This window comes from Diceros bicornis, chromosome X (assembly GCF_020826845.1).
Source record: "Diceros bicornis minor isolate mBicDic1 chromosome X, mDicBic1.mat.cur, whole genome shotgun sequence".
In the NCBI taxonomy this organism is placed as follows: domain Eukaryota; kingdom Metazoa; phylum Chordata; class Mammalia; order Perissodactyla; family Rhinocerotidae; genus Diceros; species Diceros bicornis.
This window is the reverse complement of record NC_080781.1, coordinates 38067638-38093397: the sequence shown is the minus strand read 5'-3', so window position 1 is coordinate 38093397 and position 25760 is coordinate 38067638. Positions and strand designations below refer to the sequence as shown.

The following is a 25760-nucleotide window of genomic DNA, read 5'->3' as shown; positions in this document are numbered from 1 at the left end:
GAAACACAAATTAAATTTACAATGTGGTCACAGCTATGTAAATACACTTTTTAAAACCTATAACTAGAAAAAAATGCACCAAAAAGAGACTAGTGATTATCTTTTGGGGGGCAGAAATATAGAAGACACTCATTCTCTTACCTTTTTATTTTATGAATTTTTCCAAATTTTATAGAACATGTACATATTTTTCATGTAGAAAAATATAATAACATTTATCTTTTAAAAAGTCAACAGGACAAAGAACATGAAAATATGATTGCACTAGCTTCCTTGACCTTCCATCCCTCAGATATTGTTCTTCTCATTTCTTTTCTCACTAAAGCTCCCAGAGTAAATCAAATAAAGGATTAGGAATGGTTTGGCCCTCCAGAGAGAATTACTTTTAGATCTCCCTCCATTTCAAACCAGAATTATTTCTTTCCCACCAAATTGGCAACAATAACGACTAGAATCGCAGCAATATTTTTATGTTTCATTTTGGCTGTCTAGCTGGACCAATGTTAAGTTTTAGTTATTTATTACTCCCTTTACCTTATGCCGCCCTAATTCACCTATAAAATAAGGAACAAAAGAAAGAGGACATCAGGAAATGGCAAAGGATGTTTTCATTTTGAAGTAATATTTTAACCATTGTCTGGATATTTGCTTTAGATAGATATCACAAATTGCCTCTGCAAAGAAAGCAGGAGTCAGCAATTTCCTTCCCTTCAGTTATCAAGAGGAATCTTGTAAGTCACTTCAACATATATGTTACGCTATTTGCAGGCTAAATGATGGGGACTGTCACAAAAGTGCTGTCAGGTTGTTATGACTGCAAACATTGTCAGTAACTGATATGTGTGTTAGGTATGGTTCTACAAACTTTCAGAGTCAAGGTACACTAGAGTTGAGAAGTGCCCCTTGGTGAGTGAGTATGTGCACTTTCAAGAATGTCAGCTAATTATAAAGCATTTTGAGGTATTTAAAAGCATGAGGTTTGAATCAGGTATGATCTGGTTTGAAGTTGTCCATTTATTGAGCTGTATACTACGTATTACTAACCTCTCTAAGATCCGATTTTCGGGCTTGTGAACTGGGGGAAAATAATAACTATTGTATAGAGTTGTTATGACAGTTCAATAATTCGATAGGTTTAAAAACCATGAAGTGTGAAAGAGTTCAATAAATGGAAGACAGTATTATTTATTCCACCCGTTGTCAGAACTAGCAGGTGGCAAATTCTGCCTCAGATATAACCAGATTAATAACATGCAAACTTTATGTCAAAGTCAAAAGGGTGATTTGTCCTTATTAAAGATATCTCAGAGTACACATTATTTCTAGTGAATTTACGGTGTTAGATATAATTGAGTCATTGGAATTGCACGAGATCATTCACTTTCTGGTGTCCCTCCAGATAGAATATAATCTCTCACTATTTACTTGCCAACTGCAAGCAAAAGTTCACCTCTCTATGCTCTATTAATTCCTTTTCCCCTCATCCATCCTTTGAGCTTGTCTTCTATTAGGCAGTAAAATAACTGAATAGATAACTATGACTAATTCTGTGTTTGGTACAGCAACTAGCATATCCTTTGTGCACTGTAGATAATTTAAAAATAGTGTTTAATTGATATTTCTCATCAACCATTCATTCATTCATCCAACAAGTAATTATTGAGTCTTACTATGTGCCAGACACTATTTTATTAAAAGGGCACACTATGGTGAACAACAAAGTTAAGATCCCTGTTCTCATTGGTTGATATTCTAGTGTGCAATAGAGACAGCAATAAAAAATAACTCAATAATCAAGATAATATAAGAAAGTGAAAAGAGTTCTAAAGATACTATGCTATGGTAAAATGGTAGAGAATGCCAGGGTGCTGGGAATGTGGAAACTGGTGCTCATTTTCATAGATGTTAAGAGTTCATCTTTCTGAGGAGACACTAGAATAAGTAGAGAGGGTACAGGATGAGATAGAAAAGGTAGGCTAGATCACTTAGGGCTTTGGAGGCCATGGTAAAAGATCTGAATCTTATTCTGGTTTTGATAGGATGCCACTGGAAGGTTTTAAGCAGGGGAATGACATGACTTGATTTACACTTTAGAAAGAGCACCGTGGAGGGGAGGTGTGGTAAATAGATACCAAGTGAGGATGAGTGGAGGCAGAAAGACTGGTCTGGAGGAAATAATTGCAATACTCCTGGCAAGAGATGATGCTAAATTGGTTGTGATGAAGATGGAGTGATGTGGTGAGGGGCAACAGGACTCTCTTTGATGGATTGGATGGGGAGAGACTGGTGGAAAGAGAGAAATTAACGTTTGATTTCTAGAGTGCTGGCCTTAGCAATTGAGTGAACGGTGATGCCTTTTACTGAGAAGGAGATCACTGCAAGAGTGGCAAGTGTGTGGGGAGAAATCATGGCAGCACAGAATATGGAATACGAGCTGATTCTGAGTAAGGTATTTTGGTTAAGGGGAAAATAAACCTCATATTTCCCAAATCTCTGATGTCATGTTTTACAATATTGGATTCTAGTGACAATTTTCTGTGACTTGCCAAATTGTGCTAAACTTAGGCAAGTAAATTTATTGCTTGAATAATTTCCAGGGTATGAAGAAGATGCTCTCCTGCATTTGCCAATTTTGCTCTTGTTTCTTCCTGAGCAGATCTGTGAAGCAGCTTGCTACTCTTTTTGTGAATCTGTGTGTCACTGCAGAGACCCATGAGGTCTCTGCTCTCTGGTTCCTGTGGTACGTGAAGCAGTGTGGGGGTACGACCAGGATCATCTCGACAACCAATGGAGGGCAGGTACCCATCAATCCCCCACCATTTCAACAGAAAACCACCACTGTCTAAATGCAAGATTGGCATCATCCTTCAATCGTGAATGGATGAAGCAGGAGGCAGGCTTGTGGCTTTTAGAGCTTCATCATGGCAGCTCAAGGTGGCTTTTGTAAAGGACAGTCTGTTGTTAGATACCCAATGTGAGAACTCAGCAGCCAATGTAATTTTAAGATTAGGCTTGTCTCTTTTTATGTACTTTTGCAGTTTTCCACTTGGATATACATCCAATTATCATTTGGTAAGTTCGTAGGAGACCGTCTGATGAACATAACTTGAGCACTTGGAAGGCTCAAGGAAAGTCAGAAATGCATTTTCAATTTAAAACACACACACCACATGAAATTCATTCATTCATTGCCTATTTCCTGAGCCCCAGCATTGTATAAGGCGTTCTGCTAGGCACAGTAGGAAGTGGATTAGAGTTCTTAGATAATCTGCTTGGTAGTCATTTTCATTTTCTTCCCTTCATCTTCCTCCCCGCTCCTCCTCCTCATTCCCCTCCTTCTTCGGCTCCTCCTCCCTTTCTTCCTCTTCCTCTTGCTCTCCTTCTCCTTCTTCTTCCTAGACCTATTTGAAATAGTCTTTTAAAAAATTAACTGAACTGAAAATTAAGGAGGAGGCAGTCAGCTCGACTGTGTGCACAATCATACAGAACATTTGGAAGCTTAAGCAGGGCCCAGGACAGGTGGGTGCAGTGAGGTGAAATGAGGTGGCCACAAAAGCAGCAGGCACCTGACCCAAGATGAGATGGGCAGCCCGCAGCAGGGAGTAGGCTGACTTGGGAGTGGGTAGGCCAGGGAGGTTCTGAGCCTGAGTGACAAGGAAGGGGGAAACAGGCTTCAATATGCTCAGACAAGCAGTGGCCCAGATGTTGCTAGAGCTTCACCAGACCCAGCAATCTAACAAAAGGATGCGAATAGGAAGTAGAGCAGGGGTAGTGGCCAGGCAGGTGGGACAAGGGGGTCAGGCTGAGGATGTCCAGCTGAGATCGGAACCTGGGAATCCAGAGGTGACTGTTAGAAAACTTGTAATTTTGTCAAAAGCCAGCCACCACTAGTTAGAAAACAACTATGAAAGACACTATTCACAAGAGCAACATGAAATTTTATACATCTCACATAAAGATATGCGACGAAAACTAGCAACTGAATAATTTATTCCCATTCCTATATTTCCTACCCACCTCTTGAGTCATTTTTTCTTTCCAGGAGAGGAAATTTGTAGGTGGATCTGGTCAAGTGAGTGAGCGGATAATGGACCTCCTCGGGGACCGAGTGAAGCTGGAGAGGCCTGTGACCTACATTGACCAGAGAGGAGAAAATGTCCTTGTGCAGACCCTAAACCAGGAAGTGTATGAGGTAACCAAGAGCCTTAAACTAGGGGGAAGAGATCAGAGTCCCATAGATAACCAAAGCTTAAATAAAGCCAAGAATATTCCAGACTTCACAGACAGTCCCTTTGCCAAAAGTGAAAAAGCTACCTCTATCTGAAAGAAAGGAAAAGAGAACCAGAATATTTGCCGTGGGGGAGGATTTATAAAAATATATATTATCAATCTTCTGTATTGGGCTCCTATATAATTAGAAAGCCAAAGGAAATATTTACTTGATAAATATCAAGTGCCTCCTATGTGCCTGGCATTATTCTAGAAGTTGGGAACATAGCAATGAACAAAAGAGATAAAATTCTCTGCCCTTACGTGGCTTACATTCTAGTGATGGAGAAAGGCTGTGATGAAATACAGAGTTGAAATATAAAATATGGTAGGCAGTGATAAGTACTGTAGAAAAAATCAAGCAGGAAAGGGGGAGAGGGTGTGCCAGAAGGTGGGAGTGGGAGGATTGGTCATGCAATTTTAAATAAGGTCATCGGGGAAGACCTCACTGAGAAGGTAATATTTGAGCACAGAACCAAAATAGATGATAGATTGATCCATGTGGCTCTCTGGCGGAGGAGCATTCCAGGTAGATGGATTAGCCAGGGCAAAGGCCCTGAGATGGAAGCAAGCCTGGCATGATGAAGCAACAGCAAGATGGTCAAAATGGCAGAAGTAAGAGGAGTGAGGGAAAGAGTAACAGCAGATGAAATCAGAGATGTAACAGGGGTCCATTTCATGTATGGCCTTGGAGATGACTGTGAGGAATTTGGTTTTCACTCTAAGTGTGATGGGAAGTCATTGGAGGTTTTGAACTAGGGAACAATAAGGGCTCATTTTGGTTTTAACAAGATCCTTCCAGCTTCTCTGTTAAGAAAAGACTAAAGAGGGGCCGGCCCGGTGGCTTAGCGGTTAAGTGCGTGCGCTCCGCTACTGGCGGCCCAGGTTTGGATCCCGGGCGCACACCGACGCACCGCTTCTCCGGCCATGCTGAGGCCGCGTCCCACATACAGCAACTAGAAGGATGTGCAACTATGACATACAACTATCTACTGGGGCTTTGGGGGAAAAAAAAAGGAGGAGGATTGGCAATAGATGTTAGCTCAGAGCCAGTCTTCCTCAGCAAAAAGAGGAGGATTAGCACAGATGTTAACTCAGGGCTGATCTCCCTCACAAAAAAAAAAAAAAAAAGACTAAAGAGGGGGATAAGGATAAAATGAGGGAGAAATGTTAGGAAAAAAGCAAAAATTACCCACCAACAATGTTTAACTACACTGTTTTTCTTCCAGGCCAAGTATGTGATTAGCGCTGTTCCTCCTACTCTGGGCATGAAGATCCATTTCAATCCCCCTCTGCCAATGATGAGAAACCAGCTGATCACTCGTGTGCCTTTGGGTTCAGTCATCAAGTGTATGGTTTATTATAAAGAGCCCTTCTGGAGGAAAAAGGGTGAGTACTTCCCATAAATGAAGACCTTCGGGAGAAAGTCCAAGAAACTTGGTGCAAAGAAGCACATTTGCATGTGACTATTTTTATTAGAATGCTGGGCGTAAAACATTAGTCCAAGGTCTAAGTACAGTTCTGTCAAATAAAATACATTGGCACAAACTCACAGGAAACTTCCCTTGGAATATGATCAACTCTTTTTATAATTCAATATGAAGTTTATTTAATCCTCCCACAAAATCTTGTGAAAATAGGTTATTAACATTTTCTAATACAGTTTTTAAAAGTATGAGTTTCTAGAACCATTCACAAAGGTGGGGATTCTGAAAATTTCCAGTTTCTCATTTGTGTTCAGATTCTACTATTCTAAATTAAATTCATTTATTCATTCATGTATATTCAATGAGTGTGCTGCTGTACTGGGTAGAACATCACAGGGATGCCCACTAAAGTGCTAGATTCCACAATGGCGGAAATGTTCTAGAGTTTCTGCGTCCAATATGGTAGAGACTAGACACGTGTGGGTATTGAACACTTGAAGTGTAGCTAGTGAGACTGAGGAACCAAAATTTTCAATTTAATTTCATTTTAATTGCTTTAAATTCAAATGTAAAAAATCACATGAGGCTAGTGGCTACTGTGTTGGCCAGCGCTATGCTGGAGTCGTGTCACGTTTACTCTCATCACATCTACTTTTCTTCCAAGAGGAGGCCATGTAAGAAGAAGTCAGTGCCTGGGCCTGAGGGCAAAGGGAAGGATGGACTGAAATGAGGAGCTAAAGTGCAGAAAGAAGGTGCTGGAAGCAAAGGAGGAGTTTCACAGTTTTACCTTGGGGGTGTTCTTCCTGTATTTACCCTTTTTCAGCCACTTCGCAGCCTCCTGATTCTCCACCTTTGCAGGAAATCCTATTTGAGACTATTATTGGTTTGGTGCATCAAGTAATCTACCTTTTGCAAAGGACAGTGCAGTGACCCACCGTGAAGAGCCTGCTGGTGCTAAGCTGCTTCCTCTTATGACCCAGGTCACCCATTTTAGATAGCTGGCTGGTGGCAAGTAGATGGGATTTAGGACCATGGAATAGAGATTTTTCTTTTAATGACTCAGAATGCCTTTATTTTTGGAGAGAATCTATAACTTTCCATTCATATTTGCAAAGCTTTATCTTAGGCCTACTATGTGCTAGGCAAGTTCATTGGTAGGTACTAGTATCAAAAAGAAAACCCAAGTTCTCCACCCTCAAGAAGAGGCTGGGTCTGACTCAGTCCTTGTTGGTAATAAGTCTTGAGTAACACTTGAACAAATGATTGTAGACTGAGAGCCTCACTAAAGCATGTTCAATTTCTTTTGCGTTACTATAGTAATGTATTTCTTCAACTGACCACTGTCGAGCACCGGTTGTATGACAGATGCTGTGCTAGGCATTGGGAATTCAAAGGCACATTTCCTTACCCAGAAAATCCAGACTTAGGAGGAAGACAGTCATGTAAATGGATAATTGCATGACAATGTATTGAGTTCGGTGTTGGCATTACCTAGGTGATGATAGAAACACAGAGGAGGGCTCCAAAACTCACATCTAATATGATTCCTGTTGTATTGATAAGTGATTCAATAAGAATTTTTTGAAGGATTCTATGAGGGAATGAAAACTGAGGAAGTCCACTCTCATAACAGGGTCTTTGCATCAGACTATCAACGCCACTGCTGAAGACACTGTAATTAACAAGTAACAGAAAAGCTCAGAGAATATGAGCTAATGAGATAAAAGGGAGTAAATGTTGCAACTCCAAACAGCCTACCACCATGACTAGCACATATGGGCACTCAGCAATCAATCACTCAAGATTTTTGTTCATTTCTTTGCTTTGTTTTGTTTTATAAGTGCGGTATAGTTTGGATTATTAAAGAGAAGGTAACTTTTTGCATTTTGATACAGGCCAGTTCTTGACTGCTTGTAGATTGATTGTCCCAGGACGTGCTTCCAAGTCTCTTGGTGTGTAGCATCTTTGTGAATTTGCAATGAAGAGACCCCCCTTCTTTGCTGGCCTTCCACCAAGTCATCCTTAGTCCAGCCACCCTCACCATGAGCACCCCACCCTCCCGGCATCCCTGGGGGAGCCATCACAGCCACCTCAGCCATTTCTCCCATCCCCACTTACTGGGAGAGAGAAGGCTGTTTCCAATGCCTTGAATCCCTTCAGTCTTCCTTGCTTTTCCTCATCTACACCATTTATACTTTCCCTTAAATCTAATGTATATCAACTTATGTTTAAAATGACAGAAGCAATATCTGCTTTAAAAAAAAATTACAGAGCCAGCCCTGATGGTATAGTGGTTAAAGTTCCGTGTGCTCTGCTTTGGTGGCCTGGGTTCGTTTCCTGGTCATGGAACCACACCACCCATCTGTCAGTTGCCATGCTGTGGCAGCGGCTCACATGGAAGAACTAGAATGATGTACAACTAGGGTATACAACTGTGCACTAGGACTGTGGGGAGGAAAAACAAAAGCAGAAGATTGGCAACAGATGTTAGCTCAGGATGAATCTTTCCCTGAAAAAAAAAATACAGAAGTAAATTTATTCACTATAAAACTTTTAAAAAATAAAAGTGTATGAAAAATGTTTCTCTTGTATTGCCCCTCCCCTTAGGGAGCCACTGTTAAAAATTTGTTTGTCTTTAGAGATTGATTATATGCCTAGGTAATACTTTAAATATATATGTACCTATATATTGCAATATATATATATACTTTAAATATATATTAAAGAATATGTATATCATTTATATGCAAATATAATTTTAAATAAATGTTATATATTTTCCCCAAACCATTATTTTTTAAAAACATGATACATATTATACTGAAATTTGCTTTTTCCCGTTAACAGTATGCCCTAGACATTTCTGCACATCATTAAGTGTAAATCTACCTCATTTCAACAACTGAATAAACAGTATTTCACTGTATGACTCTGTTCAAAATGTACCCGATAGGCCTGCTGTTGATAGGCATTTTGATTGTTTCTAAGTTTTTGCTATTACACACCATGCTGCAATAAACAGCTTCCTTCATATAGCTCTGCAGATTTGTGTAGGAGCATTTCTTTTTGATAAATTTGTAAAAGTGGAATTATGAAGTCAATTGACTTGGGTAGACCAAACTAATAATATTTTTAACTTTTTGCAATCAGTAGGGGAAAATATCCCATTTATCTATAATTGATAAGTTTATCATTAATAAGGCTTAAGGGGCTATATTAAATCATTTTGTAAATTACCTATTTATCCTTTGCTCTTTAATTTTTTTTCTGTATATGTTGCAAATATTTTCTTCTGGTGTATGAGCTTTTTAAAATTTGCTTCTGATGGTTTCCACCTGCTAAATTCTCATATATACATGGGGCTGTTCTGGACTAACAATTCTATTCCACTGATCTTTGTCATTGGGCTCCAGATATTTTTTTGTAGCCCTATACATTAAAAATGTGTATAAACATCAACTACCACTGTATGTATTTATTCCTAAATTATGTATACGGACCTCTGAAAAATGTATTGTTATAATTATAGAATATATAAAAGTAGACTTTTTGAAAAGCTGAATTAAAAAACAAGAATTTCTAGTAACCCCCTCTACTATCTAGATGTGCAATCTAGGTGGGCACACCCCACTTTGGAGAACACAGATTTATGTTATCTAGTCCTATGACAGCACTGTACTATTTTAATCACTGTAGCTTCATAATATATCTGATATCTGGTCAGACATTCTCTCTTCATTATTTTTTTATGGTACTTTTGTCCTTGATAAACTTCAGTTATTCTTCTAGATGAACGTGGTCATTTTCTCAGAATTCCTCCCTCCACACGCCCACACCCAATAAGCTTCTCCTGAAATATTTTATTCTGAATATTCCTCTTTATCACTTCCCATAGTTAAAATATCTTCTCCTTTCTCCCTGAGGATATTACTTGCCACTTTTGGGGAAATTTCTTCTACTCCTTGTCTTTTTTTCCTGCGAGTTCCTTCTTGTTTGTTAGTTTGCTTCTTCTTTTGTCTTTGCTTCTATTGTTAAAGGACTTCGTTAAACGTCTAGATGTCCTTGAATGCCCCTTCCTTTCTAAGAGTGAGGCCGGACCAAGCTAACCCAGAAGTCTCATGTGCATAGGATAGAAATGCCGCTGATGCCACATGGTTTGTCCTGGCATGGACATGACTCCTCTCTCTGCCCCTTGTGCCTTCACTTTCACCCAGTGCACTGCAGGGTGCAGGCGCCAGCTTTGGGCTGGGAAGGAAGTGTCCAAGGAGTCCACCCAGAAAGCAGGGTCTCCACCCTGGCTAGCGTGGTGTCTTCCGCTAGCCCTCCATCTGTCCAGCCGACTGCTACGTGATCAACGTGCTCTTGCTCTTTTCTCTTACCAATCCTGTCCTGTCTGTCTCCTCTCTTTCTTGTCTTCTTGTAACAGGCAATTCATTAGCTATTTCTCTTGTATTCTTAAATCTTCTTGAGTCTTGGACAGACTTTAAACATTTCTTCTTCCCATATTTCAGTTTTTCTCAATGTTTTTCCTGCCCCGGCACACCTGAGGGGCATGCAAGTGACCCTCAATTTGGTGGCTGACTGGTACATTGATTCTCATGGATGGGCAGTGGGGAGGGACGTGCAGGTAAAAAGGCCTACAGGTGTGTCTGCTCACACACACGGGTTGGGGTGGTGCATACTCTCAAAGTTCTTTCTCTGTTCTTTCTTCTTCATTTTGAAACCCTCTTATTGGATTTTCTATACAACATTCCAGAGTCTTCCACCATAATTTTGTTCAAACAACCTCAATTTGCAAGTAAATGATGGAGCAGGAGGAGTGGTAGACTGTAATAAGATATTATTATAACATTTCAAATTCTGCCCTGACATTTTCACCATTGCTCTGTCATAGTCTTTTTGTTGAAATTGCATATATTTTGTTCAGGAGAGAAATGAGAGAAGCACTTTTGTCCAGAATGAGCTGAAATTGTTTCCCAAGTTGTGCTGGAGGTCATATTTGAAATGAAGGTTTGGGACTCTGTGGATTTTAGTTATCCATGTCCTTTCTGCTCTGTCTCCAGATAATGAGGAACTCGTTGACAAAGAATAAGTGACTCCTCATAAAATATGAACGTTCAGTTTCTTCTATTTTACAGTAATAGACTAGTATTTATTTTACACATCTTTAGTTTTATCTGATTTCTTATGAAAGAGGAAATAGGGGACACAAGTATTAATGGCAAGGAAAGCAAAATTTCCTTAAAGGGTGGCCTGGATTAATTCATAATATCACATTGCTTTATCCCATGCAGAGAAGGGCTTACATTTTTATTTTTTCACAAAATGTTGACTACTTGGCCTTCCTTTTGACATCAGTTTGATTTGCCTTCATATATTTAGAGTGTAGTATCTTACATTTGCTCTTTGGGCTTCTTAAGTTGAAAAATGTATGCTTCATTATAACTGCTATGGGTAGTTTGATAGGGTGATGAATATCTTCTTTCATTTTGCTGTTCTCCAAGATTATTGTGGAACCATGATTATTGAAGGAGAGGAAGCTCCAGTGGCCTACACGTTGGATGATACCAAACCTGACGGCAGCTATGCCGCCATAATGGGGTAAGGCATGGTTATGGTGGTGTGGATGCTATTCAGTATTGACAAGATTACATACTATTAATAAATGTGCCCCAAACTTTGTTAAATAATTTTTTACCCAACAGAATTATTCTCCAAATCTAGCAGTAGAAAAGTTCTTATTCTTTATTTTAAATAATGTCTTCCAATGAATAAATATTTAGAAAGGAAGTAGAATACCAATAACATTTTAAGATTAGTTATGTTAATTTTCTGCTTCATATGTAGTACTGGGAGTAGATATATTTTTGTAAGCTATCTTTTGTGAAAGCATAATATGATGAGCTTAGTGAAGGTGTTTTACTAAGAAGGTTTCTTATGGACACTGTGTGGGCATCAATGGTACTTTCATGGGATGCTGAGATTTTCTGAGTCCCACTAGGGAGGAGCCAAGGCCATCCCAGTCCTCAGCTTGGCAAGGAAGACCAGTACAGATGGGGGGTGTCTTGGAGGCCAGAACCTGGCCCAGAGGAGTGATTACCTAGAGCAGCCGAGATTGAAATGGGCCCTAGAAGATATATGAGTTTATTTCAGAGAGAGCCAAGGGTCATAACACCCAGATCAATTAAGTTGAAGGCAATTATAGGGCTAGAAATGGAGGCAGATTCTAGAAGGCTGGGCACTAGGGAGACACCATCGTGGAGATAGACCCAAAGAGCAAGGGCTGGATGAAATTCAAAAGGCTCAGACACGGCCTTAGGTGAACATTTGAGACCCAGGGCTCCATCCTATTGGTCACCAGCCATGAAGGGGAGGTTGGTCAGTCATAGTATTACCCTAGGGAGAAATTATGGCCAGTCATCTGTTTTTAGTCCCCTGAATCCCTAAAACCAGAAGATGCCTTTCAGTGTCAGAAATGTAATAAGTAAATAGTAAAACATTGAACATAAAATAAGCTAGTGTATAATTTGTTTCTTCTGGCTAACTTTTACCTTGTACACTAGGCACATGTGTAGCTATAGAAATGAGGCCAGGATGCAAGCAGCCATTAATTTTCCCCCTTTTTCTTGTTTGTATATTTTAGATTTATCCTTTCCCACAAAGCCAGAAAACTGGCCCGTCTTACCAAAGAAGAAAGGTAAGAAAAAGAGTGCCTCTCCTTTCTTGCCTCCCTCCCTCCTTTCCTCCCTTCTTTCCTCTGCCCCTCTTTCCCTTCCTTACCCCTCCCTCTCCCTCCCTTCCTTTCGTCCTTCTTTCCTGCCTACTTGCCTGCCTGTCAATTTTACTTAACATTTTTTTTTTGGTGTGGAAGATTGGCCCTGAGCTAACATCCATTGACAATCTTCCTCTTTTTGGTGAGGAAGATTGGCCCTGAGCTAACATCCATTGCCAATATTCCTCTTTTTGCTGAGGAAAATTAGCCCTGAGCTAACATCTGTGCCCATCTTCCTCCATTGTGTATGTGGGACGCCGCCACAGCATGGCTTGATGAGCGGTGCGTAGGTCCACGCCCAGGATCCGATGGAGTGTGTGAACTTAACCACTATGCTACTGGGCCAGCCACTTACTTAACTTTTTAACTTAATAACTGCCTAATAATATATGTATTCCCAATGCTACATGTCTGTTATGTTAATTTCAAGGGTCTTGTATAAAGGCCCAGTGCTGGTAACTTAAGAACCAAGTGTTCAAATTAATATTTATTGAGTTTATTGTACATAGGATATTATGCAAGGAGCTATGGGGAATACAAAAATGGATATAGCCCAGGAGCTGAAAATTTACTTGGGGAGGAGATAATCAGGAAGGCAAATGAGTGCATTGCAGGGCAGTCTGTAGTGCATCCTGCCTGAGTGATGCATAACAATTAACAGATTATAGGTACAGAGGGACTGGTTTCTCTGGAGGTGGCAATTTCTTCCAGCAATTAGTACTTACCACTGCCACTTATTATTCCCACACCACCACTGATAACATATTTACCTACTAAAAGCCCCGAATTACATTATGGCACAATCCTTCCCCTCCGTTAGCATGTTCCTTCGTGACTGTTACCACCCCTGTGCTTGGCCAGTGCTATGGAGGTCTGACTGGGACACTCACCTAAAAATGTCCCCACGAGAATATTAAGATCCATGAAGGTAGGAAGTTTTGTCTGTTTGGTTCACTGCTGGATTTGGAACAGTGCCTGGAACAAATCTTTTCCCAATTTGTCTTTTGATCATGTTTATGGCTTATTTGTTTCATACTATAATAAAATTTTAACTTTTTATGAAGTTAAATTTATCAATTTTTTTAAGTCATGGCTTCTGAATGGTCCATTATTCGTAGAAAAGACTTTTCTATTCCATGATTGTTTAAAAATTTTCCCATTATCCCATTACTTTTATAGTTTCATCTATTATGTGAAGATCTTTGATCCTTATGAAATATATTTTGGTGTAAGAAGTCCTGTAGGACTCCAACTTTATTTCTTTTATGGGTAGCCATTTGTGTCAGTGCCATTTTATTGAATAATCTGTCTTTTACTGATGGGTTTAAAATGGCCACCTTTATAATTCTAAATTCCCTTATGTATTTGGTTCTATTTCTGAATTTAATTTTATTGCTTTGCTCTGTCTGACCATTCCCCTGCTTGAACCAAATTACCCCATTTGTGTAAAAACAAATTAGAAAGAATAATGAGAGAGGGAGAGAGAGAGGAGGGAAGGAGGGAGGAAGGAAAAAGTGAAGGAAGGAAAGAGGGAAGGAAGAGAGGGAAGGAGGAAGGGGAAATTAAGCATTTTCATATACCTTTGTTTTTAGAAAGAGCTCCTGGATTTAAAACAATAATACTTTTGAAAATCATTGACCTCACTCTAGATCATCTTTAAGATCCCCTTTAGCATTACTATTCTGTTAAAATCAGACTTGAAATAACTACAATCGCATATGTTAATTGACTAATTATAACCTTCAGCTTACGTGCAATTCTCCCATGAGACTACATTTCTTAAGAGCTACTATTTACTGAGCATTTATTATGTACCAGTTATTGGGCTGAGAACTTTACATGCTTTATATCAGTGGTTCTCAAACTTGATAATCACCTGGAAGGTTTGTGAAAACACAGTTGCTGCCACTGCTGTTTCTGAGTCAGCAGGTCTGGAGTGGGACCTAAGAATTTGCATTTCTAACTAGTTCCCAGGCGATGCTGCTGCTGCTGCTGGTCCAGGGACCACACTGTTTTACATCATTAATGAAAAAATCATGCCAGTTTATTGATAAAACTAAAGCTCTGAGAGCTCAAGTAACCTGCTCAAGACCTCATAGTATGGAAGAGGCAGAAGCAGAATTCAAAGCTTTTCCTGCCCCTTCCTCTTTCCACTCTGCCCATTGCCTCCTAGTGGGGTTGGGGGAGAAAGGGGAGTGAGCATGGATGTGTCTCGATCCTCCCAGAATCTCTAGTGCTTAGAAGACTGACTGACACTTAAGAGGTACACAATGTTTTCTTGAGTGAATGAACAAACTGTCATGTGCCCCCAGTGATGCAGTGATGCATTATAATTTTCAAAAAATTAAAATGAAATGTTACATGGAAGCAATAGCCTTTGAATGAGAGGATAGGTGCCTCTTTCACTTCCTTCCTTCCTTCATTTTCACTTCTGTCTCCCCCCCCCTTCATAGGTTGAAGAAACTTTGTGAGCTCTATGCAAAAGTCCTGGGCTCCCAAGAAGCTTTGCAGGTAAGGCTGCTTCCCAACCCTTTCCTGAGGGAGAAAAAGATCTTGCTTTGTCCTGAAGGGGCCAGCAGGGATAGGCCCATGCAAGTAGGGTCCTAGAGCTCGTGTTTTCCCTCATGTTCTCAGAGGGGTCTGCATAGGGCTGGTCAACTTATAAACTGTCCCAGAGAGTATGGGCCCTGGGTGTGTTGGTGACTGCTCAGGGACCCTGCAACGTTGCTGTATTTTAGGTGATGCTATGCTTGTCCCTTCATTCAGAGCTCTTTCTAGAGCACAGCATTGGGCCACTCTGCTCCCAGCTATGTCAGGGGGTAAAAGAGGGGAGCTTCTGCTACCCCTCGTGAGTTCCTAGCTCCTAGCAGCCAGGATGGGGATGAAAAGAGCTTTCCTGAAACTCTGTTGATCTTGTAAAGAGACCGGAGTCCATTGGTGTACATAAAGTAGCATATAAGCATTCCCTAACAATCACCACACCCCCCACTGTCTTGCAGGTAAAAATAGGGTGGCCTGCCTCCCTCCTGCACATCCCTTTTTGCCTTGTTTTATCCTTGAACATTAGGGGTGCAAGGAAGACACGTAGATTGACTCAAGGTGGGCCCTGTCAGCTGAGTTTCCTAGACACCTTTGGAAGTAGGAAACTATAATCTTCAAGTGAAACTAGTAGTACCCCTCAGGTGGTCAGAGGAGGGATGGGAGTGGGGCAGGGAGGCAGTGTGGTAGGGGCATTTGGTGACAGTCAGTGGACCCAATGTGCTCGTAACCAGTAGCCATCACCACCTCCCTCAGCAATATTTAAAGCAATGAATTGGTGTTGTTACATTCACCAGTCTGCTGGGTTTTTAATGTTTTGACATGGATTAAGTCACCTATTGAAAGTGATGATTAAATCCAGTTATCTGTGAAGCACTTGAAGACAATGGAGACTGATATACAAATGAACAGTTAAAGCGTGAGAAAAATCTAATGAGGGGGCTAAGAATGTTCAACTTGTTAAGCCTCTTACATCCAAATCTCTGCAGTACACGCTGTGACCTAGTTGAGCAGCTACATAGCTTAATCTTATTACTCTAACACTTAATCTTGCTCTACTTCGCAGTGGCTTGCTTCCTCCTAGTCAAGTTGCTGTGGCTTTTGGATTTGTCATTTTTGTTCATTCTTTTAAAGCAAGATTTTTTTTCCCTGTACATGCTATAGGTGAAACACGTGCTCTTGAAGTTTCTTCGAGTTCTTTCTCAGCAAATGAACAAGAAGATTAATTGATTGGTTTGGAGAGAAACAATAATAATGAGGAATGTGTTTTGATTCATTTTTTGCTTTCATATACCATTGAACAAGTTTAAATATAAGTATAGCCTCTAGGCTCAAGGGTAGTTAGTATGAGTGAAGTAGCAAAACCCAAAATATATACACACTAAAAAAAAATCATTTTGCATCCCTTAAAAATTAGTGGTTTTTCTGTTTAAAAATGCTGTTCAAGATATTTTACCCTGGTAGATACTCAACCATTTTTGAAATTACATTCTGAGACACTCTCAGGCTGAAGCAGTTTGTAATTGAGATTCCTCCAATTACTTGTGAGATGGTTGTTTGGGAACCCCAGTTGGAGAGGAAAGCAATTGTTCTCAAATTTCCAAAAAAGTTGATCATTTTTATTTTTATTTATTTATTTATTTATTGCTGAGGAAGATTCACTAAGCTAAAATCTGCTGCCAGTCTTCCTCTTTCTTTTGTTTTTTGTATGTGAGCTGCTGCCACAGCATGGCCACTGAGAGATGAGTGGTGTAGGTCCTCACCCAGGAACCGAACCCAGGCCACTGAAGCGGAGCATGCCAAACTTAACCACTAGGCCACTAGGGCTGGCCCTGATCATTTTTAATTTGAGAAAGTCTCTTTTTCTAAGAAGAGTGTGGATGATTAATTGCTAATGATAAAAATGAGTTGGTCCTGTGCTTGTTTGCTCTTGGCGTAGAGAGGGGCACTTGCTCTGCTTTTGCTTTGGTGTCTGTTATGTGGAAGGAAACAAGTTCTGGGAGCAAGGAAAGATGAAAGATGAAGTGCAACCTTTCTTCTGATTGGCTGGAAACAGCTAGAGAAGAGGGTGGTTGTCACCCTCCGATGTAGAGGGAAGAGGGCTGGGCATGAGGTGTGGGAACAACACCAGAGGCCCGGAGCCACTTACAACCCCCAGGCAGGGCCTTGTGCTTTGTAAGTAGGATACGTTACAAATGACTATCCAAAGTCCCATATGTGACTGCAAATTTTTTAAACAAAACATTTTTTCAAATCTATTTTTAAACTAACATTTTTCTCTCTAAACTTGCTGTGTTGATTTTATCTTTTCAAAATAATGCTTAATGATAATGCTTATGTTTAGTTATTTTAATAAAGAGCTCAAGCTTTGCAAAATCTCAGCTAATATTTTGCCTGTTCATGGCAAAAACATATTTTTCAGACCGATAGTTTTTGCATATACCACCATCAACAGAAGTGCCTACATCCTGCGAAGACATTAATTCGTCTAACTTCCCTTAACAAAGCTCACTTCTACCAGAAACATGAATCTTGTCATCCTTTTTACCTGAAAGACATGTTTTTCTGCTTTTTCCTGTTCCACCCACTCAGTAAGCATAGATCCTTTTTTTAAACTTATGAAACCATCAGCACTAAAAACTTCTTAATAGGTAAGAACAATTGAAAAATGGAACTAGATAATTGCAATTTATGAATGGCACTTGGGACATGAATGAACTAAGTGAGAAAACTTTCTCAAGTCAGAGTTTCTTAGAAGTTTATTACCAAGGACATTTACCTTCCCAAAGACATATCTCTAAAAATATCAGGATAATAAGCCTCTACTTCAGACATGTATTGGTTCTCCAATATAAAGCATAGGGGACTGTGTTTGATTTAGTCTAGACTACATAGCTTCCTTTGAGTCTTTGAGCTTTTGTCATTCTGCCTTGCAGCCGGTGCACTATGAAGAGAAGAACTGGTGTGAGGAGCAGTACTCAGGAGGCTGCTACACAACGTACTTCCCCCCAGGGATCATGACTCAATATGGAAGGTAGAGTAATGGATGCTAAGGTCTAATTGAAATTCCCTGAACCTGAATCCAAACTCTAAATAGGTTCATGTAGCTCTTAGCCTGTTTCTTGTAAATGCTAAAAAAAAAAAAAAATTCCTTTGTATCTTGTGAATTTCATGAATGAAGTCATCATAATTCTGCATCACGGTGGTGCCTTTCACTCTTAATTCCTCTGAAGGAGCAATCCCAATCAATATAACCAAAGAAGGTTGCAACATAAGAATAGGAATTTAGAAAGTCAGAAGGTTCACTTATATTGTCAGAAGAAGTGTCTTTATACCAAGTTAGAACTCAGTAAAACTTCCTCAAATGGAACTGTGTAAGTGCCAACATGGGTACAGCATTATAAAAGCAAAATGAGTTCTAGATTGGGAGTGAAGGGACTTGGGTTCCAGTCCTGATTCTACCAATAACCAACTTTGGTATCATGGACATGTCACTTCTCCTCTCTGAACCTCACTTTCCTTAGCAGATACACGAGAAAGCACAAGATGGCATACAAAGGACAATAATCAGTATGTTAATAAGAGTATGAGTTATTTTATAACATCTTTATTGAGATATAATTCACGTACCATACAATTCACCCATTCAAAGTGCACAATTTAGTGGCTTTTAACATTCACAGTGTTGTGCATCCAAGTATGACTCATTGGTGTTTAGTTAATTCTATTCAATGACAACAATCAGGTTTGAATTAATGCTATAACAGTAATTATTATGACCATTATAGTAATACTAAACCAAGCAATAATTTAATGCGAAGAGCTCAATCTGCACAAAATAGGAAATGTAGAGTAGGGAGTAAAAGCTGTTGAGAGTATGCAATAAAAAGAGGGTGTGAGTAAATGTAAATGGCTAATCAATCTGTCCATGAAAACTGGTCAAAGATGGATTAAAACCCTCTCGTGAGAAGATACATAATGACTTTGGTTAGCACTTTCCTTATCTTCCTGACGATGGCAAAATATCATCTACGAGAACATTCTGGAGCCAAAGGACACCACCTGATTAGCTACTAGGTCATTAAGTTAATTTTTAGATATACTGAGTATATAATGTGTCAATATTAATTGTTTAAGTCCCCATTTATTGGCTAAGTGCCAACCATTTGCCAAACACTCTGCTGAAAACTTCGATACTGAGAAAAGCCCTCCCTGCTGTGAAGGAGCTGACAGTGTTGGGGCTGGGGTGGGGATGGGGAGAGGAGAGAACATCAAACATTGACTTTAAGGTACTGTGGTAAGTACTCTAATAGAGGGGCATAGAAATACCATAGAGACTCAGGGAGGGACCGGCTAGCCTTATCTAGAGAAATCTAAGGATTATAGAAGGAAGAGAAAGGTTATTGGGGAATGCATTCTAGGCTGATGGAACTGTATGAGTAAATACTTGGAATCCTACAAGTTCATGAAACGTCTGGTTCTGCATGGCTGAGCTCTGGGTGATATTGAGGATGGAATGGACAATCAGAAAGGTAGATAGAATCGTTTGCCACATATAACACATTCAGGAATACAAAATTTAACCTTTCAACAGAGAAAGGCCAATCAGAGCATTACTTATGTTTTTGGCTTTGTGATGTGATTAGATTTCTAAACACGGAGTGACGAGTTTCATGCTCAATCCCATAAAGAGTGTCAGGAAAATGCCTTTTGGGCAGTGAGGTCGGGGGAGCAAAAAGGACACTCACCTGCACTGGCCTGACCTTGACCACTTGAGAGAAGCAAGATAAATCTCATTGTATCAGTCATGGGTGGTGACAAGGTGATGCCCTGGAAATACACAGTAAATGTTCTGCTTCTAGATGGAAGACAGAGGACAGTATTGACAGTATAACTTTAGTAAAGAAATAAACACACATTTCTTAAGGAATTTTACTTCTGGATAGACTGGAAAACTGTAGTGATTAAGCACTAAAACACATAAGGAAATATTTTCCTCCACAAGCCACAAGAAATATACATGGAAATATCCTTTTTGTGAATATATACTGTCTGTTCACTTACCTGCAAAAGAGGAGGCAGGGATGTTTTTTTCTGTAGCTGTTGGACTTTTCTCCTCCAAGGGAAGATTTCCGTATGATGAGTGGAGGAAAAATCTCTCATTGTCTGTTTCAAATTAATTCTTGGTTTTTACATTGCAGTTGTTAGCATAATTAGTTCTCTAAGCTTTATTCTCTCTTCTAATATTTAATTCTAGGATTTGGCCAGGCTTCCCAGAGGTTTCCAATTTGGGGTTAGTTCCCTCTGTTTGAAAGAAGTGAACACGTGGTGAAAGCAGCTTTGTTTAATGAACGTGGAGAGAGCAAATTTACCTTCTCTTGTAGGGAACCCTACTTGAATACCCTTAGGTTCTCTGGCCTATGCTGGCTATGGGTCATTCCAGATTATTCCATGTATTATTATCAATAGTCTAAAATTCTATAATGTCTTCTCTTTTATTTTCTACTGCTTTTTTTTTATGGCTGCAATAAGGGCTGGTGAAGGAAAACCTACCAATTCAAGCCAGCCCATCTGGTTTTCTGGTAAAAGGCCTGGTGGTGTACAGTATTTACAAAGATAGAGCGTGAGTGTTAGCTATGGACATCCATATCCCTTACCTGATATAATGGCAACCTGGGATAGGATGAATAATGACATGTTGACAGTGCTTCCTTTATGGTATTTTTGTCTGGGTAACGACAAACTGCCCCTCTTAGAAGCCAAGTGCTGTGACACGTCTGTCCCTTTGTGTAGCATATGGGCCCTATTTGTTAACTAGTGATGATCATACACTAGGCAAAGCATAAAGGATAAAAACAGAGACCTTGACATCTGGCAGACCTAGTTCAAATCCGAGCTCTGCTATTTTCTGGCAATGTGGCTTTTGGCATGTCACTACACATTTTCCAAGCCTCAGTTTATCTCCTTTGTAAAATGGGATAATGATAATGGTAGCTATGTCATAGAGTTCTTTAAAAAGATTAAAGAAATAGTTCAATAGAGAGAGGAAGTATAACCAGGTGGTTAAGACTGTGGGTTCTGGACTCAGATGGCCTGGGTTTACATACCAGCTCAGCCACTTACTAGCTGTGACCTAGAGCAGATTACTTTGTCTTTGTTGCTGATTAGATTCCCCAGGAAGCAGACTCTGAAACAAAGGTTAGTGTATAGGATATGTACTAGGGAGAACCCTTGACATCAACACCTGTGGAAGGGAGAGGAAGTGAGCAGGAGTGGGCAGAGGGAGAAGCCGAGCTGTGATGCAGTTCCAGTGAAGGCCTCGGCTGACCCCACAGGGAGCTCTGGAGCTAGTTGGAATGAGGGGGTCAGGTCTTTTTGACTTCACATGATGATCAGTCAGTGGGTGCAACTGCTGCTGGAAGGAAGCGTCACCTTGAGCGAGGCAATTTTCTTCACTGGAGACAGTCTTCAAAGAGGACAGATATCAGAAGGCCATGTTCAGCAGCACTCCCAGCAGGTGGGAATAAGTTCTTCGTTCTTGAAGTGGGGTCTGGGCAGTGCATCACAATGTCCATCACAGTCTCTGTGCCTCCATATTCTGATCTGCAAAATGGGGATAATAATAGTACTGACCTCATAGGGTTGTGGTGAGGATTAATACACTTAGAAGATTGCTTGACACCCAACAAATATTAACTTTTATAATTTAATTTAGTAAAACTCTTAACACTGGTAAAGGTAAGTGCTCAATGAATGGTAGTTTTGGAGACATAGTCAGACTCACAGATTTGTTATGTGTTACTGATGAAAAAGGTCTTAGAAACCATTGGACCATGCCCTTTAAGAGATGGGGAAGCCAGAGCTCAATGAGAGGAAGCGATTTGCCAAATTCATTGGTGGAATAGCCAGGTAGGGAAGTGGGGGCATGTGTCACCTTGCTCAGAGCTGGTGAGCCATAAAAGGAACTAGACGTGACTGGGCTCATATGGTCCCTCACTTCATATAGGGAAAGCAAATACATACTCCGTTGATGTCAGTCCCTTTACCTATAAGCTCTTGGTGCAGAAGTGGACTTTGGCTTTTACTTCATTTTGTCTGTGACAAGGATCATGCAAGCGCTGGAGGAACCTGTGAATATTATTCCATAATTGACAATGTACTCCTGATGTTTAGAATCTGAGAAGAAACCGATCAGCCTTGGTCTTTGTGGGAAGGCTCTTCTCTGGCTCAGTGAGACTGACCACTTTTACCTCTTTGCTTTTGTTTCAAGGGTTCTACGCCAGCCGGTGGGCAGGATTTATTTCGCTGGCACCGAGACTGCCACACACTGGAGTGGCTACATGGAGGGGGCTGTGGAGGCCGGGGAGAGAGCAGCCCGAGAGGTAGGGCCTGGGGTCACAGGCTGTGGGGAAGGCAGAAACTCATGGACCTGACAAGCAGGTCAAAGATATCTGAGGTCCTAGAGACCAACTCTCCAGTATCCTCCATCGGAAGACCTATGAAACACCATTTTAACAGTAGTCTCAGGTGAAGTGAACACCCTAACCCAAAAGTAATGACGAAAATATCTATCATGTCACCCAAGGTAAAAAGAGCCCGTGGGACAAAAGATCACTATGGCTATACTTGAGAGATAACCTAGGTCTAATATTATAGAACCAAACATGTTTCCATTAGGACCCAGAATTCATTTATATATTTCCCAACAATTCCTCTCACCTCATCCCTATTAAGGCACATTCACAACTACTAAAATTTATGGAGAGCCCAATGGTTGGAGCCTTTTATGCCATAAATGAAAGACCTTTTGGAGCCTTTTAAAGGTTGAGTGGACTATGTTGGCTTTTACCCTGGTGTTTTTTTGTTTGTTTGTTTTTGTTTTTTTGTTTTTTTTGGTGAGGAAGACCAGCCTTGAGCTAACATCTGATGCCAATCCTCCTCTTTTTGCTGAGGAAGATTGGCCCTGAGCTGACATCCGTGCCCATCTTCCTCTACTGTATATGGGACGCTGCCACAACATGGCTTGACAAGCAGTGCGTTGGTGCGCGCCCAGGGTCTGAACTGGCAAACTCCGGGCCGCCGCAGCAGAGCACGTGCACTTAACCACTGCGCCACCGGGCTGGCCCCTACCCTGGTGTTTTTGATGAATATCCCAGGAGACATTCAGTTAGTCCTTTATTTAAAGACCAGATTAAGAGAAAGATGGTATCACTTTTGTTATTTGCCAAGATACTCTTTTTTTTCAGATCCTGCATGCCATGGGGAAGATCCCAGAGGATGAAATCTGGCAGTCAGAACCAGAGTCTGTGGTAGGTTATATTTTATTTCATGAATTTAAATCTCTTTCCTCTAAAAACGATTATTTGCAAAAGAACACACTTGTATATATTCACATACCTTTCCCTAAGTGATTCTCCCACGAATATTTAAAGAGATACCCTGGGTTAGGGCGGAGGTGAGAGATTTAGAAGAACTTTGATAAATTTGTAGCTGCCACATCCATTGCAGATTATGAGGAAAAATATGATTTGGGGGGGCATCAGAGAGCTCTGGACATATTAAGAACTCAGTAAATGCCTATTGAATAAATCTCTAACCTTGTGATTCTGAACAGGGGGTAGGAAAGGAAAGGAAGATATGTTAGCATCCCCTGTCCAGAGGCAAAGGGATGGAATTAAGTGGAGTGGATTTAGATTAAAAATGCATTTTCAATATATGCACTATCATTTTTGTAATAAAACCCCAGAAATTTTTCCTGATTGGAAGGAAGGACACATAGAGGATAGAGTGAAATGCTTTGTAGAGGACAGGGGTCAAAAAGGTCAAAGTTATTCCTCTATCAAGTGTGAAGTCAAAAAGAATAGCCCTGCCAGTCTGAGTCATTCTCTTAGTGCTTCTGTCAGAGATGGGATTGAGGGCTGAGTGGACCATAGATTCACTCATCTCAACAAATATGTATTGTGCACCTACTCTGCATCAGCCACGGTGATAAAGGTACAGCAGTGCTTTCACAGAGCTCAACATGTGGTGCGGGAACAGATGATAACCGAAAAGCACAAGTGCAATGAAGACACGCTGAGAATGTAAAAAGAGGGACCCATCTTAGCCTGGGGGCACAGGACGGGCTCCCTGAAGAAATGAGGTGTAAACTCAGACTTGAAGGATGAGTCTTGAAGGATTAGTTAAGTATAAAGGGCCCAGTGGGGAATGGAGATGAGTGTTCCGAGCAGACGGAACATTATGTTTAATGGCCTAGAGGTTGGCAAGAGTGGGTCATGTTCAGAGAACTGGAGGAAATCCAGGCTTTCTGGAATGAAGTGCACAAGCCCTGTACTGACACCATATGTTCTCTGAACCCAGGATGTCCCTGCGCAGCCCATTACCACGACCTTCTTGGAGAGACATTTGCCCTCTGTGCCAGGCCTGCTGAGGCTGATTGGATTGACCACCATCTTTTCCACAATTGCTCTTGGCTTCCTGGCCCACAAAAGGGGGCTACTTGTGAGGGTCTAAAGAGAGAGCATCTGTCGCCACACCCTCTTCTTACTCTACTTGGTGTGTGGGTTTGGGGAAGGGGTTGCAATAAAGTTCCATGAAGACATAAAGAGTGTAGAGTGAGGTGGGGAGCATGAAATAAGTCAGACTTCCGACCACAGGAAACACAGTATCTCTGTCTCCATTTTGGCCCCTGCTTATTGTCCCTTACCTGGTTTAGCACTCTGTCTCGCCCATTTCCAAGTTTACTGCCCCCAGAATCTTTACAGTAGTTAAGCAGGCTTGTTTAAGATCCTTGCTGTCCCACAATACACCGTGCCTATGCATAAAAAACTAGTTTTTTCCCACCTCTGTGGCTTTGAGCTTGCCCTTCTTACCTGTAACATCCTTATCTTCCAAGTTCTCTGCATTTCCTCTTAGAATCCTGTATTGCTATAGCTAGAAGACCTTAGAGACCGGCTCGTCCTCATCTTCTGTTTTAGAGTTGAGCAAACTGAAGCCAAGAGAGGTGGAACTTGGGTCCAAGGTCCACACTGAGCTACTGATATTTTGGGGACTAGCACACAGGTCCACTGCTTTTCCCAACTCTCGGGATGCATTTCCCAGTCACTCTCCTCCACTCCCTGCCGTGGTTGCTGATGGTGTCCCTTTGTGTGGGTTTACTCTGTACTAAGTTGTTTTGCACTACTCAGATGCTACTCAGTATATATCCTTAAGTCTTATTGTCTTGTGCAGTGTGTCTTCGGCTGATTTTAATTTTTTTTAATCTTCCATTATGTCTGGCTACAAAGGTCAGTACACCTTTGGGCAATTAAAAATAAAGTTGATTGACCAGATGTCTGTTGTCTTTTCTTTTTGGGTAATAACTTTCAAGGTTTTGACAGATCAAATCAAGATCCAGTATTAGGCATATAATTGTGACTTGAAAGCATTTAGTCTAAATTTCCTTGAAGCCTGGATGATGCTTACATTTTGACTGTGTGATCCATCATGGGCAACGTGTGTGAGCACTTGGTAAATGATATATAATGATATGATAAGGATGCTAAAAGACAGATCTCCTTGCTTTCACCCTCCCCAAAAAACTGTCAAAATAGTTGACATATTAATAAGCAAGATGCTTTAACTATTAAGATAATTATAATATTTCAGTTGACCTTTCACATTCCTTATCAGTGCAAAAAGCTTTTTACTAGGTACACTCATTAATTTAAAACTACAGTTTCACAGTCCGTTAAATCCTATTTGAACTACTTTTT

General features: G+C 40.6%; 1 protein-coding gene across 2 annotated transcripts in view; it reads left to right on the top strand.

Moving 5' to 3' along the window:
• The window catches only part of MAOB (monoamine oxidase B), a 111079-nt gene extending 85742 nt beyond the window's left edge, over positions 1–25337 (top strand). For both annotated transcript variants that reach the window (XM_058535685.1, XM_058535683.1), the window contains exons 6-15: positions 2657–2798; positions 4043–4192; positions 5499–5658; positions 11201–11297; positions 12340–12393; positions 14922–14979; positions 17943–18040; positions 22277–22388; positions 23253–23315; positions 24367–25337. In XM_058535685.1, the coding sequence (XP_058391668.1) occupies positions 2657–2798; positions 4043–4192; positions 5499–5658; positions 11201–11297; positions 12340–12393; positions 14922–14979; positions 17943–18040; positions 22277–22388; positions 23253–23315; positions 24367–24519 (1087 nt within the window). In that variant the 3' untranslated portion in view covers positions 24520–25337. The remainder of the gene's footprint in view (positions 1–2656; positions 2799–4042; positions 4193–5498; positions 5659–11200; positions 11298–12339; positions 12394–14921; positions 14980–17942; positions 18041–22276; positions 22389–23252; positions 23316–24366) is intronic.
• The last annotated feature ends 423 nt before the right edge of the window (positions 25338–25760 follow it).